Below are 16,632 nucleotides of genomic sequence, written 5' to 3' on the forward strand. Positions count from 1 at the left end.
AAGCAGGATGAAGAAGAAAAAAAAAAGATTAAAAGTAGATTATTTTTGTTTGTTAAGTTAGTATTTTTGTGGGCATTTTTTCTAATTTATTATTTATCTTGTTACCTTGAAAAGGGATATGTTAAAAGCTGGATTTTCTAACACAAAGAGTTCATATTTTCACATTATTTATTTGAAAAGAGAGCTATTATTTTGTTACAGGTAGTTACATATTTCATTACAGAAGTTACATTTGCACCATTGAGGCATAATAAATCATGATCATAGACCTCTGAGAAGCCTGTCTGAATTTGTGTCTCATGGCCGTCCCAAGTGCCCTCTTTTTTGGAAATCAAAATATGGTCACCCTACACTACTCTAGTAATTGTCTCCCTAAGATACGCTAACCCACTGACATTTCTTTGCGGATGACAAGAGGTGATGCCGTTTTTATGTCAGGGCAAATCTGAATGCTGTTAGTAAGATGAACCTAAACAATCCATCTTGTTTGTTCAATATCTTTATAAAAATATCACCAAAGGGCACCTAAAACATTGACAAAGCAAAGAGGTCCAAGACACCTCCATCTTTAAGTCACAAAGCCTACGGCTGCCTTAACACCTGTGTCTCACAAGTTTTGTTCAGATTCATATGACGAAATTGTAATTTTTTTCCTTGGGTCTTTTGTGTTCACTCTGCAATATTGTTCATATACAGTATGTCCAAATAACCACAGCTAAGGAGGGAAATGTCCCCTGTGTCAGAACAATGTGTTATGATCGAGGTGTGAAAGCAAGCCAACAACAGTTAGGTGGTATAAAAGGGAACAAACACTTGTTTTTGTATTAGACTGAAGACATTTTAATTCTGCTTTAACAATGGCCTCAATTGACTCCTTTTTTTAAAGCCTGCCTCGAGAGGCTATTTGAGGAGAAGAAGCACTTCCATGCCGCTTGATCTCTTCTGCCCTTGAGTTTATTAAACGTAAAACTGCTGGTTACTTTTCTGCTCTGACTTAATACTTTAAGCACTCAAGAACAAACGACTCCACAGTCCAAGATGTTTTGCTGAAATATGGTGGCACTTTTCCCTTTTCTCACTCTGAAGCCTTTGACTTTTATATTCCAGCAGGTTTATTATTTAATTTTAATGTTTTTTTTGCTTCTCTTTTTTCTTTACCAAGGGTTCCTCCTTTCATAAGAGTGCTTTTATCTGTCTGAACTAAACAAATGGATGTCGGTGTCCATTATGCTGGATGAACAAAGACATGCAAAAAAAAAAGCAATAAGGGGAGAAAAGAACGACTAGAATCGTTATTGAGTGGAGGTGAAAAAAATTCTTGGGCAGGCAGCACATTACTTCAAAGACTCCTGCAATCAAATATTTTCAGGGATTTCATTATTTTTTTCTTTGGCTCCTTGCTCTCTGTCATTCTCTCACACACACACACACACACACACACACACACACACACACACACACAGTTCTTCTTGATCAACTTCATCTCATTTAATTGTTTTAGCATGAATGGTTTTGTTTTTCTCAGTTTTCTCCTTCATGAACTTGTCAACCTGCTTTATCAGATCGTGCTTCGCAGCGTTGTTGGAATCCGCTGTACACCATACGCAAGTCAATCAAAGGACATAACAGTTCGACACCCACGCACTCTGCGAGTTCGTCACCACCACCCACTAGGTCTGACTAATAGAGATTCCTTCTTAGTTTTCTCTTCAGATCTTTACACCAAACCGGCAGCAGAAACAAGAATAACATCAAACAGGACCAAGGTCATGTATCTGTCACTCAATTAAGTTTAGATCGCTCATGTTAAAAAGGAAAAACTGAGCTTACTATCTCATCGAAGGTTCAACAGAAAGGCACTGAAACTCCACCCTTTATATTCACTTTAGAGCAGATTTGAGGAACGTATACTGAATTTATATTCTGTGATAAAAGCATAAGTGTCATGATCTGGGGGTTATTAGTGCTTCCTGTGTGCTTGTTGTCTGTTTTCCCTGTCTGTCTGCTCCTCCTGTGTTTTCCCTTCCCCCCTGGGCTAGAGTGGTTGCAGGTCCGCTCACAGGTGTGGATCATCATCATCAGCTCCAGTACTTAAACTGGCTCTCCACATGCAGTTGGCGCCAGATTATTGTCTTCACCTCGTTGGTATTGTACCTAGAATCAGGCGCTCTAGTATTTTTGATATTATCGATGTTCTCCAGCGTCTCCTTGTACTTACCATCCTCGTGTTTTCTCCCCTCTTCAGCCTCTCATCAAGACTCACCTGTGTCCCTGTTATCCTGTCGTCCTCTCGTCTGCTGCTCATCTATCTGGATTCACCTCACACGTGCTGGAATCGGATTTTGGGATCGTCAATAGGATTATTGTTTCACTGCTCACTGCTGAGCTTGGACTCTCGCACATTTTGTCACTCGTGTAACTTTCCCCCCTGTTACATTAAATCTATTGTTACAACTGCTTGCTCTGTTTCTGTGTCGTGCATTTGGGTCCAATTCTGAAAACCGTAACGATAAGTATTTAAGCATAATGATCCAACTAGTGACATACATTTGTCTGTGAAGCCTTTATATGCTCTTTTACAATTTGAACCAGATACTGCAGCAGAAACAGCAGGGGGGTAGAATGGTGCCTTTGTGCAATTAAGAACTCCAATATGAAGACAAACTGAAAGTTTTGTTTTTGTTGCACCATAATGAGACCACCTATTAAACAGAAGCGGTTGCTTGGTAATACTTGATAGAGGTGAAGTTATTCTAGTTAAACAGCAAGAAAGAGCTGTACAGAACAAAACAGCAAGCATTTTTTTTACAGTAATATCTATCATGATCTCCCAGGATTTAACACAGTAATGTCCCACAGAGTATGCCATTCATAAAAAAGAAAAGAAAACGGTTTGGAAACAATACGACAGAGTCCCTTTCTGTATTCTCAGAATAACAAAACTCCACCAGTGCACCTGACCACACCTCATTATCAGACCATAACACTCATTTGCACCTATGTGGGCGCAATTAATTTGCTCTTTTACACAATGTTGGATGTGAAACTGACCACTGTCTGTTAAAGATGTGCAGCTGCTTCACTTTGTTTGATATACAACCCAGGGACATTTTGTGTAACACTGAGGCTTTAAATCCAGATAAAATCTCATTTTATTACTTTATGTTCAAGACAACACTGTATAGCAAATCTTGAATTCCAGGCAAACACAGAAAGAGAGCCCTCCTGTTTACTGCTGATTCACAGCAACAAGACAGCAATAGATTACCTCCAGTGCCAGGTCCAGACTATTAATGTTCTTTGAAATGAAATGGCAGTTCAGCACAAAAACTGCTGTTTCTTAGTGTAGGAATCACTCTGGAAGACAACCAGAGCAGCCTCGTCCCATCTAGTTGGCCAGCTCGTATAACGTGTTGTTCAACATGTAGCACAGAGCATTCCTCCACCCACAACTGTAAACATGACGAGAGGAAAGATGAATCATGTTGTTGCTGAAGTTAGGTGACCTTGACTTGGGCAGGATCCCTGCCTCCCTTTAAAAAACAGGAACACATTGCAATGTGCAGTATCATTTCTTAAGCAAACATATTGACTTACTTTTTTAATACGGTCCAACAAGATGCAAAAGTGTATTTAATGTGTATATCTTAGCTCGTAGCTTGATATTAGCTGGATACTCAAACTTTCTGGGAAATGCTCAAACATTCTGGAAAGTACTCTGATCTGACTCACAGAATTAACATCCTATCAGTATAATTTTTCCTAAGAAGAAAACAACATCTCTGTTGCCTCTTTTTGGTGCCGTGCAATGCATGCATGAGCACAGTTTGCCTACACAATCAAAGCTCCTACAGCATCCTGTATTGAACAGGAGTAATACTCCATGTGCAACATATAAGTGTGACACAAAGACACAGTATTATGAAAGCAATCACAAACTCAGAGGTATCGTTGTCAGCAAATAAATAACAAATCCAGAGGCAAGAATCATACACATGCAGCTAAAAACAAATTGCTGGGACAAAGGCACGCAAGGAAACACTACCAGTCACCAGCAACAACAGTGAGCAGTATACACTGCACACTGTGCTCTACAGTGGTATGTTTAACTGCCTGTCGTTGGTTATTTTGCAGTATGCTTGGCCCGGTTAAACTGGTTTTGCATCCAGGAATGCGGTAGTAAACAACGGCAGAGTAATCTTGCATGTCATTGTTTATAACAAAGGCCAATTATAAACTGTGAAAACATTTGCAGGAAAAACGTAAATCCACCTTTTCAAACCGTCCCCTGTGGTCTAAATAAAATGTAAAAATATAAGATGAATCCAGTAATAGAGGAGGTTTAGGACCCTGTATAAACCATACTAAATCACTGCTCACCACTGACTGGTTAAGTTAAAAAACTTTTCACAAGCAAACCATCTGTTCACGCCAATCCACAACAGTATGACTGATTGTCACATGCTGTTGTGATGTGCTAGACTTGACCTACTACTTCTTCCACAGCCCTAAGAATGATGCATTAACATATAAAATAAACTGACTTCTTCATAGTTAATGTTTATTTTTAATGTGAATGCTAAATGAGACTCTCGGCTTTGATATAAAAATGAATATACCGTATTTACTACTTGAAACCAAACTTGAGGTTTAAAGCATAAACAGTTGAGCCGTGTGATAGTTTTCCTTTCACACAGCTTGTGGTTCTCTCTGAACCTCTTAACTCTGCCCACCTCACCTTGATGTGGTTGCTATGGAGGGTGATTAAAAAAGACTGTTAAAGCTTGACACTGATATCCCTATTCTGTCTTTAGATGTGATTTTTTTTCACACTCTTTGAGCCATCATTATGTATCATCAAATGCTCCCCTGTGATCTCACCCCCTGCTGAGACAGATACCCTTTCTACTTAGTCAGTGTCACTGCGATTCTCACAAGCAGAAGCTCACGGATGCTTCCGAATGTCAAAGCCATCATCGCCCACACTGCATGCCACATTACAGTATGTAGACAGGTTAAAGGGTATGCTGCGAATGTACTGTACACTGTATAACATAGGCTCAAGTCACTCCATTAAGTACAAGCTTCCTAACTTTTTATCATTCGGTTTGAAAAAGAGAACAGATTGAAGAGAGGAGTCGAGACAATGAAGCCTCTAAGGAAATAAATGAGAACACTTCAGTTTTGCAGCAACCTCCTTTTTGTTCAATCTAAATGAATGACCAAGTACATGAGCAAATAAACAATTTTATTCCACTGAGCCCACAGAGGAATATGTGACATCTTTTTACTCTCTTCTCAAGAAAAGAGCTAATGTGATAACTGTTCATTACCTTCATGATAATGGAATGACAGAATGAGATAACATAAGATAATCCTTTATTCATCTCGCGAGCAGAGAAATTTACAGTGTTACAGCAGCACAGGGCGGCTGTAACGTGTGGCCACCCTGGGTGCCGTCAGTACTGTTTTTCTTCACTACATCAGAAACTTTGAGGGCGGGGCGAGGGGGTGTTACAGGTAGGATGCAGGGGGAGGGGGGCACAAAAAACACCACTTCCAGGCTATGCCTGCAGAGGGAGGCACTGATTGAATGCAGGGAAAAAACATTACCCTTAACACAAACATGTACACAGTAGCAGTGAGTGTAAGGGTGGGAGGGAAGACGGTGTGTGCAGGGTGTGTGCATGAGTGTGCGTCTTTCTGTGTGTTTATGTGTGTGTGTGCCTGGCTTCCCCGGGCTCGCTCAGGTCAGAATGTTCTCAGTTGCGATATCCGCCGAAAACACTGCGTGAGCTGTGGAGACAACCTCAGTGTCTCTCAGAGTTCGCTGATAACATTGCGATTACACAGTCCCACTCAGTGGAGATGTCCTTGGCCTGGGCTCCTCCGGCAAAACACCAGGTGTGTGTGTGTGTGTGGAGGGGGGAGGGGGGCGTCTTCATCCTTGTTCATCCGTGGAGGAAACATTTTTTTTCTGTCTGGGGGTCCGAATGAAATCCAACAAACTCCTTGAGGACAAGGGGACACAAGTTTTTCTTTCCCCCCTAAAGTTAATGTGAATGTGAAATGTGACAGTGAAGGATTTTGCGATCGAATGCCATGTAAATCTGTGGCAGCCTACACAATGTCTAAAAATACCACAAAACAACCTTCGACCACAGCTCGCCATTGTCTCTGACAAGTCCAATCAATAAGCGACTTTTTAGGCAGAGCACTCACAGCGAAGTGAATCATTAGGCACCACTGTAGTGCTGCATGTGTTTGATTTGAACAGACCCTGTTCCCCTACCATGACGCAAACTCTGACTTTATTCTTGTCTCATGTTTAGACTTAAACACAAGTAAAGAAGTCGTTGAATAAAAGTATCACTCTTCTTTTGAAAATGTGCATAATTTGTGTGCTGGCAAGGCTTGTAAAGCCTTATTCACCATTCCTCCAGCTTAGAGGGTTTTCAGTTATTCAATCAAAAGTGTGATTTTAGATTTGCCGTGGGCAGCCTGTTTCTTTTCTGCTGCATATCTTTGCAAAGTTTAACTTCAGCAACATTGCTAACTTTAATACATTATTTCATTTAAACATCACATTAGTTTTAAATGTACCTTTCAACACAGCTGTAAATTGGTTTCAATTTTGTGAAAATAAAATTTTCAGAAATACCAGATATATTTTCTGCTGAATTGTGGGACACAATGATGAACATGTATTATGTATTCAGTATTATACATTTCAAAAGTAATCAAAATGAGTTCATGTTGAAATACTGATGTCTACTGTCCAAGTAACTGATGAGCCAAGTGAATGCTACTGATCTTATTCTGTATTTCTCGAGTTTTATTTTTATTAGTTGTTGTGAACTGTGTCAAAAACTCTTTGAAGATCCAGGAAAACTCCTGCAGCATAATCCACATATCTTTTGTCGACAGCTGTTGTAATCTCTTATACATTATACATCGATGAGTAATCCATATTGTTGGTCATACAGTATATTGTGCTTTGTAATAAAATCATTTAGTCTTGCGCAATATATTTTTTCCAGTATTTTAGAGAATTGTTGCAGTAAAGAGGCCGGTCTGTAGTTGGAGAAACTGGGTTAATTACCTGGGCCCATTTTTACAAACATTCTGAGGATTGCAAAAAAAATCCTAGCAAGACATCTTATATTAAAAGTGATTTATTAGACATTTTTAGAGCAACTCTGAGCAAGAAATGGACACAAACTTTTATCTTAGTGAGGAGGTGTGGTTGACACTGTTTCAAGGCATGACACATTTTTTCAGAAGCTGTGATTGGTTAATCTAAAAAAATTAAGAAAAAAAGTAAAACAGAATCTAGTCAGGCATTGTGTAATTATAAACCCTTTGAAAAGAGCATCTGTGTGATCATTTGTATGCCATATTTTAAAAGTATATCACCTACAAGATGTTTAAATCACATACCCACTTGTGCAGCAGCTTCCTCGCCTGCTGATCAATACATCAGCAGGTAATTAGCCTTAATTAGTTGATGCACCTGTGGAGCTGAGTACATGTAGAGAAACAGACTTGCATGTCTCATTTTGCACTGAAAAAGTCAGTGATGGATTAAAAAGTCTACAGAAATAATTTGTGTCTGGTCTGCCCAATGTTAAAAGGACATTTCTCTATTTTGTCTTCAGTTTAAGAAACTTTTTAAGCCTCAGAAGTTAGAAGTTCTCCTTACTACTCCTAACAGTTTGACACCTTAGGAGCTCGAGGGCAAAGACACTCTCCGAATAACTTTCATCTTTACGAGGATCTAGTCTGAACTTTGAGGAGAAATTCTTAGAAAATGTCTTGATTCTATGAATTTTCTTAAAAGTTTGTCAAATCAGTACCTCTTTTAAGCATTGCTTTCTTCTGTTTCCTGTTTTTTATTTCTTTGGGGCAGAGGATGACACACCTCAATATCTACTGTGTCTACATTTATCCTCTTGATGTCAAGGGAGTTGATCACCTTCTATTCGGGGAAATCAAGATCTGTGGGCTCTTCATCAGCTGGGACTACACTGGTGTATGGAGTGGGCTTGATATCCAAGCCGCCAACAACTCCATTCATCCTTGAATTTGCCTCCAGGTCTGACACACGGACATTCAACATTTTTATTTTTTTCCTTATTTCTCTCAATGAGTCCTTGATGACCTTTTGATCTCCCGATATGTTGGACATCCGTTCTGACATAGCGTTTGTCTCATCCACTTCTTCCTCTGTGATTGAGTGTATCTTCTTAGGTCCCATCTTGTTTGACTATAATTGAAAGATTAAAGACGGCTTGTAAGACAAAACCTGAAGTCTTAAAGGATTATTCAGAAAAAAATAACAATACCTGATAATACAATTTACCTGAGATACAATTTATTTTCAAGTAAGCAACAGATGGCATTAAATGTTTTAATCAGTAAGTCTGAGAATGTGACTTGAAATGAGCTTATAATTACAAATACCCTTTTAACTCTTCAACAGCAACACGTTACATAAACTTTTACATTCACTGCTCATTACATGACACACTACATTTCCCAAACCCAGTACAGTTGAACTAAAACTGCAAGTACAAAATATCCAATGCTCAATTCCTGTCCAATTTGGCTGATTGCCATGGGTATGTCTGCTAGATGGCCCGTTAGTGGCACTACCTCTGAAATCTAAAATATAATAACATCCTTTCCAAGGTGCCATGCCCATCTATGACTGGTTTTCTGCCCAGTCAGAGTCGGGGTCTGGGTTCGAACTGACTTCTTAGGCTGTGCAGCATCTGCAGCTAGCAGCTTGTGTAGCATATCAAAGTAGCACACATTCTCTTGTTAGTACTTCTAATGTAATTTCTGGAAAAGTATTTTCCTTAATCTTTAAGGATTTAAAAAGGAAGATTTTTTGGATGCCACTTGTGTCTTTCTTTAATAAGCATATACATACATACATACATACATAAAAACACCTTGTGGGTCTGCACTATTACACGCAGAACTGAAAATTACAACTGACATCATCATGATTAAAGAACATTATTTTTCTGACTCTGAAGCCGGATCTTGCATCGGACAATTAAAACACAATATTTTACCCTGTTTCTTTTTTATCCTGGCTGTTTCTTTGCTGTGGAAAAGGTACCAACAACTCTTGCGTATTTTTCTACCTGCCAGTCTTGTTCTAGCTGCATGTCTTTTTCTAGCTGCCTGTCTTTTAGATGGTACTTTTACCTTTTTGGCCTTTATCTCATTTTCAACTTGTACATTTTTCACTCTTTTGGTTCTGTTTTGCTGTGTTGATATGCTTAATCTCTGTATGGCATTAACTATTTGTTCATTTTTCACTTCTTTATAGCAAGGCTCAGGCGATGGCACCTCGACCCCCGGGTGATCAAAGACTCTGTCTTTAATAATTACCTCCACCTTCTTTTCCTTGCCTACCATAAAAGCTGCTTTACACTGGTCCAGCCCAGGAGAAAACTCCTCTTCAGAGATTGCTGTAGTGGAAGTATCTACAGCTTGTTCTGGAAAGAAGGTGGTACAGCAAATTAAGGCAATATTCATTTATACTATAGATAAGTCAGCATAATTCAAATGTGTGGCAACTTACCATTCTTTCTCTTGTAAAAGAGAAGATAAGCACTTTTGGAACTAGTGAGACAAAAGAGAAAGAAAGTTGATCAATTCAAATGATCACATTGAAAAAGATTGGGCCTGTGTGTGTGTGTGTGTGTGTGTGTGTGTGTGTGTGTGTGTGTGTAAGGATTGAATGAAGAGTTAAGTATCTCTTGTTTTTTGTCATATATTTTGCTATAAGGGCAACTAATATTAATATTCTTTTAAATATAATAGTTTCACAACATGGATGGATGGTTGTATTAGAGGACTACCCCTGACTGCTGTCACAGTTTTGGTTAACCAATTACTTCTATCATCCAATGAGAAACAGCTCTGTGAGTAGGAGGGTTTTAAAAATTACCATTACCATTGATGCCAAATTACTGTTTGACTCTGAGGAAGATACAGTGCGTCTTGAAAATATTTGTACCTTCATACATTTATTTTTGTAATTGATGTGCTCCAGTACTTTCTTGGGGTTCTGCCTGTGTCAAGGAGTCCAATGAATCATGTTTTAACAGCTAAATGTTCTGTGGTGGAGAACTGAAATGAAGAACAACCCCTTTAGGTTCCATATTGAATTTCCTCACTTTAAAGTAGTATAAGGCATGTTTACAACTTGGGACACAAAGGTGTTGAGCTCCAATTCCAATCATGAGAACTGTGCAAGGCTGGGGTTTATAACTCTATACTGTAAAATTATATTAGGGCTAAAAGTTATAGATAATGACAGGTGTGGTCACCATAACAGGGGTGACAGCTTACTAGTTTTTCTCGGTCTCTGCTTAATTATAATCAAAAACAATGATCTGGTTGGGGAGAGGAGATTTCACTGGAGAATGGTTAAAGAAATCATCAGCAACTAAAACTAACCTTTGGATGTCCTCTAACTGGAATGGGGAAGGAGCCTGTCGGACAAAAGGTTCATCAAACATTGAGAGATGAATCTCATTTCATGAGGATTATCTGCAACAACAGAATTCAAGTGTTCTGACTCACCAATGTGACCTCGGTGTCATTGAATTTATACCATGTATCCTTCTGCGTCTCATCCGTCTTGATTGTTGCAGTGTAATGCCCACTTCCAAGATCTCCAAAATGCTCCACATACGCATACAGTTCATATGTCTGATTCTGATAACCAACAGAAACAATGACATGTGATGAAGGAATTACAGCAATATTTGTTGTATTTTAAAAAATCCTTCTATAATCGTTTGTAGATGCACACCTCCGGTATTTGTAGCATGCAGGGAACACGGACGGTGTGGTTCATTTTAATGTAAGTCATGGTATAGTAGTTAAACTCAAATTTCTTCAGGAGCAGCATCAGAACCTCTGGATGTTTCTTCATAACACTTTGCTGAAATAGAAAAAAAAAAAACATGTTACCATTTTGTTCTGTCTTTTGTGAATAACATTTTATATTGTTTTTTTCACTGCCCCCTACTGTTTGTACTGAGCAGTGTGAGGTGTTCAATATAGAGCCTTTCACTGCTGTGACTTTCAAACAAAAGGGTGCTTCACCTCATGCAACAATTTCTACCAAATTGTTGTCTTCATTATTTTGAATTATTTAGTGTACAGAGGCAGAATGTATGTTAAGTTATTGCTCAAGATGATTTGATTAATAAATTCACAGCAACCAGAGCTGTAAGCTAGCACAAATTGTCGCTTGGGTCTTATTTTCTGCCTATTTATTTCTAATGCACAATGCAGTCTGTGTTTTGTTGCAGTTTTACAAAAAACAAAGTAAAAAACAGAATTTTTTAATAAACATCAAGAAAAGTTACACCCGATAAAAACTTGGAGGACTTACACTTAACTAACTTTCCGACTTTGAATATGTGCAACTAATTGTAAGAACCGTAAACATGTAATTAGGGTTTTGTTCCCAAGCCTTTATGGTTAAAAAGTATGGGGTCTTAACTTGGTCCTTATTACTACTAACATCTAAATGACTCAAAGTTATTCTGCGATACATTTTGAAACGTCTATAGTAAATTGCTTTGGCTGGCAGGTAGACACAGGCATTAATAACTACATTGTTTTTAAGGGGGGCCGACTGAGTTGATGACAGTGCCATCACTAAAAGTGAATTAGCCACTGATGAGTTCAGACTGTGGTGAGTGTGGAAGACTTTGTATAACTTTAACAGAGTCTAGTATTTATTAAGGTCAGATGTTTTAACTGCATTCCATCCCTCGGTTCAAAGTTATCAGATTTAAACGCACCAAATTCAAATACTTATGACAATCAAACTTCCAGGTTGAGGCATCAGTAGACAAACATCTCCCCTGTTCGTCAAGGTCAAATTATGTTTTTGTCAATTGAGTTTGATGGCTGAGAGAGACACAACTACTGGTTCTTACCTTACATTTTTTATGTGTTCTGAAATAATTTCCTTTTTTCTTTTTTTAATCACCTTCAATTAAAATCGGAGACTTTCAGTGGCAAAACACAGAGACATCATACTTGTATTGGGCAAATTTCCCCCAATTATAATGCAGTGGCTTTGCAACATCAAGCAGAGGCAATCTGCTTCAGCAAGTACCAAACCTTTAATATCTGTCTATAAATTAGACCCCTGCATAATGCTAACATTTGGCCAGCCTTTTAAATATCACATTTCATTTAATAGCACAATTTTCAAATAAAATAAAATAAAAATGCACAAAAAAGATGAACTGGCAAGACTCACAATTGTAGCATCACGTTTGTCGTCACACTGGTCACAGTACAACTGGTTGTCTCCACTTAATGTCAAAACTGTGAAAAACTCCTCAATGCCTTTCACCTAGAAAACAGGCAACTAACCATCAAACAGTAAATACAGACAATGAAAATAAATACGTCAGAAAAGATATGCCTTTTAATAAGATACAATAAGAAGAGATGAGTTTGGTTCCTAATTTTCATGTAAAATGTGAGTGCTATAGTTATAATTTAATTGTATTGTCTAATTTAAAACTGTTTATATTCAGCCATGCTCAGACAAATACAAATAATACATTTCACCTTATACAAGTTTGTCTGAGGCATCATTTCTATTTCATCACATTAATAATCAGATACTGATTCCTAATGAATGGGGTTTGGAATGACCATTTTGGATTCTAATCTGATTCATCACTGTCAACTATTTGGAAAAATGTTTCTTTGTCTTTTGGTTGGCTTTGTAGTTTCCATGACCTGTGTAAATTTAGAAGAGAATCAAAGCAGGCTGATTTACCTCTCTGCTGAGTCCTGTCAGTCGAATTTAGATAATTTATTTCAATATTATAATGATCATAGTTTTTTTTCTCCCAGCACTATAGTATGCAAATTGCATTTTTAGTTAATCAAAACGTGGCGACAGAAAAATGCTTCAAAATATCTTGGTTTCCAATTCATACCACACAGTATTCACTACAGGAGTCCACCAGTGCAAGAGGAAGATGCCAAAACGGTCCGTCTGTTTCACTCCGTTGATTACATGCAGAACATGTTGTCCTCTGTGTCAACATGCCATGAAACACCTGACCAAAAAACACACAGAGACAGGCAAAATGTATCAGTGACAGAAAGTCTCCTTTGATGTAATTGTTTATTCATTACTCCACCTGTGAGGCCTCAGCACTGGTTAGATTCAAAATCTTCTCGAAGTACTCTGCTGCATCTTGCTGTTCGTACACTGAGAGGGGAGAGCAGATATGGATGTGGTTCACAATGAATTTATGTGACAAAGAACACAACTTACTCTGCATTACTAAAGAAGTTATAATAAATTACATCTATATCTAGTTAAAATTCTTCTCTGTAAAACATTATCTAAATTCAATAACAACAAAGTTTTTGGAGCCTCTTCAAAAGCTCTGCTGCTCTGTGTGCTAACATACCTCGTGTGATGCCGAGCTTTTCGGTGATGCCATAGGTGGTCGTTGTTCTTTCATTCAACTTATCAAACAAGGTTTTAAGCTGATTATCAATACACTCTGGATTGTCACAGGTGTACCTGAACAAAGTCAAAGCATAGTGGTTATCAAAAGATAGAGAGGTGCATTATATCATGACATAAAATGTTATATGGCATAAATTCAAACTTTTTAACAAACCTTTTCAGAGCTTCTCTGAAGTCTTTGGTCATATACAGCACCTGCAGCACACTGTTCAGGTAACAAGTAGCTCCTTGGTTTTCCAAGCCGTTGTATGAAACTGTCAGCGATTGGAAAAAAATAAGATGAAAAAAGAAAAATAATTTTTCGAAAAACAATAGGGTCCTTCGCACTGGTCAGTGCTTCGGTCCCTAATAATTTAAAAAAACCAACCTTTGGACATACATGTCATGGTCAGGTAGAGCAATGTTTCAATCAAAACGTAAAGTTAAACTCCCACACACTGTCTCGAATTCGCAAATAAACATGTAAATAACGTTTCGGTATTAGACCTTCATCAGGCAAAAAGAAAAGACTTGATATAACAACTTATGCTTTATGATGCAGGCATATTGGAAGGAATGAGACATTTGTGTTCTTGAATCCCGGTCATAAACTTATAAAATATATTAGAACAGAGTATTAGTAATGTGTTGCAACGTGAGGAGCACGCGTCCTGAAATATTTCCAAATCTCATTTCAGCGCTCAAAATAATAGTAAAGTCATTTCAAGAAAAGCAGCCTACCTTCAGTTGGTGGATACATACTTGCGCGATAAACGTGTTTGACAGAAAGCCGTTCTCTCTGTTTCTTATACAACGTCTATCTGCTGTGAAACAAACTTTCTCTTTCACTTATGGCTGCGCAAGAATGCATGCGTTTAGGGTGTGACCGGGTTGCCTCTAAAAGTAAACAAGGACATGAGCTATTTCAATCAGGAGAGACAGGTGAATGACGAATATTAATTATTACAATGAATAACATGGAGATGTGACTTGACAGAAGAACACTTAGTGCTGGGGTGGTTGATGTGTTTGGAGAATGACAATCTAATCGTTGACAGAACAAATCCCGCCGGGGAATGGGGAACTGATGACTAAATAAGATCAGATGGGTGAACAAACGAGTGTTGATAATGCTGCGAAGACTGGCGATGATGGGGAGGTGGAGGGGCTCACAGCGCACCAGCATAATGGAACTAAGGCAAAGAGACTGCTCTCTCTCTCTCAGTACTTTTCCAATTCGTTAATCTGTATTGTCCTGGGACTATTGGCAAAGTGGGACACATATTGGTAAACTGAAACCTTGAAGTGCATTTAGTTGTTTTAAGTAAAAGCACAATAATATAAATAACTATTATAACCTTTTAAACAAGTTTACCATTACTTTTTGTCATGAGTCATGTATTCATGCCACAAGTCAACCAAACCAATTTCACTGTCGACCTGTTGCTCTGCTATCACGTGATTTCTTTGAATTTGTCTGCTGCTCTGCAATCTTGTAAAGGGAGTGGACGACAACATAAGGCTGGAGGTGGCGATCTATTTTTCACAGTTCAGTTCATAACTATTATAACCTTTTAAACAAGTTATCCATTACTTTTTGTATCTCAGAATGCTATCATTGAGCTTTCTCCAGGAAGTGATATCATACCCACAGAAACTTTACTTATGAATGTGTTAATTTTCAGTTAGCCTATGGAAATATTGCCATGTAAAGATAAAAGTGTTTAGTCACTTTACTCATATTTACCCTATATTTTCAAGCAATTGTTTAGAATGTGTTGTAACATGAAAATCCAGTTGACCACAGCCCTAGTGATATAGTCTCCTTTTATATCTACACACAAAATCAACAACAATGCATTATATGAAAGTTTATTCATTTTTTCCAACAATAAAAACAGTGTCATTAGGGGGCCAAGCAGGGACAGCAGTGGTTGGAGGAGGAGGAGGGGGAGGAGGAGGAGGAGGAGGACGACGACTCCATCAGGTAGACAATCCTCCCATAACCCTCAACACCATCATGATGAGGGAATTCTGCTGGACTCCATATTTAGACAGAAGCTCTGAGTCGTCCTCCATGTGCCTGTCTGTGAAGATCAGCCTAATATCCTCTCCTACATTCAAAAATAAACAAAGCAGAATTCTGAACGAGCTGTCTATTTAAAAAAAAAAGTAAAATAAGACATTCAAAGATGCAGCAGTGTCGTTCTTATCAATCTGACTACAAGAAGAAAGTGTGGAGGCAAACAATGGCGTATGATAAACTGCGATTTAAAAAAACAAGTGACTCAATTTCAGATATTGATGAATCGTTATTAAGTTAACGCTGACAGCCCTCGAGAGCAAGTGGTTTCATTTTAACCAACTATCAAAAACTAACTTGTCTCATTCGAATACAACATTAATTGAAAAGATTTAGGATTATAACCACAACAAGTAAACTGCAAGGAACCCTTCCGCACAATGAGTTGCTTTCTTACTTTACTGTATTCTACAGCAGATCAGCTGAAATAGAGGCCTATATTTGTGACTTTCAATTCATGGCTGCATTTCTCGGCTATAATTCAACAATGCACGAAGTCCTCTTTTAGAAAACAACAGAGAAGAAGAATACACTGTACCTGCGGTCTCTGGAAGCTTCTCTGCTATCTTATCCTTCAGCTGCAGAACTGTGATGCTCTTCATCTGCTCATCCGTGTTGCACAGGTCTATGGTCACAGTCTCCCCCCTCGGACCTTTCACCAAGACCTGAAAGGTTTTCCCCATTTTTGAGAGTGTTTGTCTGGCAGTTCTGCGCTCGACTCTGCAGCTGACAGAAATGATCTGACGCACGAACGATTATTCTTTCACTTTCGTTGATACAGAAAGAAAATACAGACAAACAAAGTGGCATATAGCCTGTGTTATGATGATAACTGGAAATACCCTGAAATACCATTGGTATCCGCCCAGTAGGCTATCTTTGTCATGAGTTATGTATTCATGCCACAAGTCAACCAAACCAATTTCACTGTCGACCTGTTGCTCTGCTATCACGTGATTTCTTTGAAAGTCTGCTGCTCTGCAATCATATAAAGGGGGGGGGGGGGGGGGGGGGCGGACGACAA

At 38.4% G+C, this 16,632-nt stretch overlaps 1 protein-coding gene and 1 long non-coding RNA gene across 2 annotated transcripts; both read right to left on the reverse strand.

Moving 5' to 3' along the window:
* Positions 1–6,839: 6,839 nt before the first annotated feature.
* Positions 6,840–14,368, reverse strand: LOC306825770 (ubiquitin carboxyl-terminal hydrolase 12A-like). Its single transcript, XM_079346728.1, has 12 exons — positions 14,267–14,368; positions 13,701–13,800; positions 13,485–13,600; positions 13,209–13,279; positions 13,002–13,124; positions 12,308–12,403; positions 10,838–10,969; positions 10,606–10,740; positions 10,480–10,514; positions 9,599–9,639; positions 9,406–9,512; positions 6,840–8,266 (listed from the first exon to the last, which is right to left on the reverse strand). The coding sequence occupies exons 1-12, from the start codon at positions 14,283–14,285 to the stop codon at positions 7,979–7,981; spliced, it is 1,263 nt and encodes a 420-aa protein (XP_079202854.1). The 5' UTR covers positions 14,286–14,368; the 3' UTR covers positions 6,840–7,978.
* A 1,015-nt stretch (positions 14,369–15,383) lies between these two features.
* On the reverse strand, positions 15,384–16,602 carry LOC306826139. The gene is made up of 2 exons (XR_013779371.1): positions 16,147–16,602; positions 15,384–15,639 (listed from the first exon to the last, which is right to left on the reverse strand). It is a non-coding gene; the product is annotated as an uncharacterized lncRNA (long non-coding RNA).
* Positions 16,603–16,632: the final 30 nt, after the last annotated feature.

The sequence above is a fragment of the Symphodus melops genome, assembly GCF_947650265.1.
Source record: "Symphodus melops genome assembly, chromosome: 6".
In the NCBI taxonomy this organism is placed as follows: domain Eukaryota; kingdom Metazoa; phylum Chordata; class Actinopteri; order Labriformes; family Labridae; genus Symphodus; species Symphodus melops.

Bases quoted from the DNA above. Each gene is read 5' to 3' on its own strand.
- LOC306825770 (XM_079346728.1), bottom strand. The intron at 13,280-13,484 runs GTATGTTAGCAC...CTCCCCTCTCAG, and splicing joins AAAGCTCGGCATCACACGAG to TGTACGAACAGCAAGATGCA. The intron at 12,404-13,001 runs GTATGAATTGGA...CCTGTTTTCTAG, and splicing joins CCTGTAGTGAATACTGTGTG to GTGAAAGGCATTGAGGAGTT.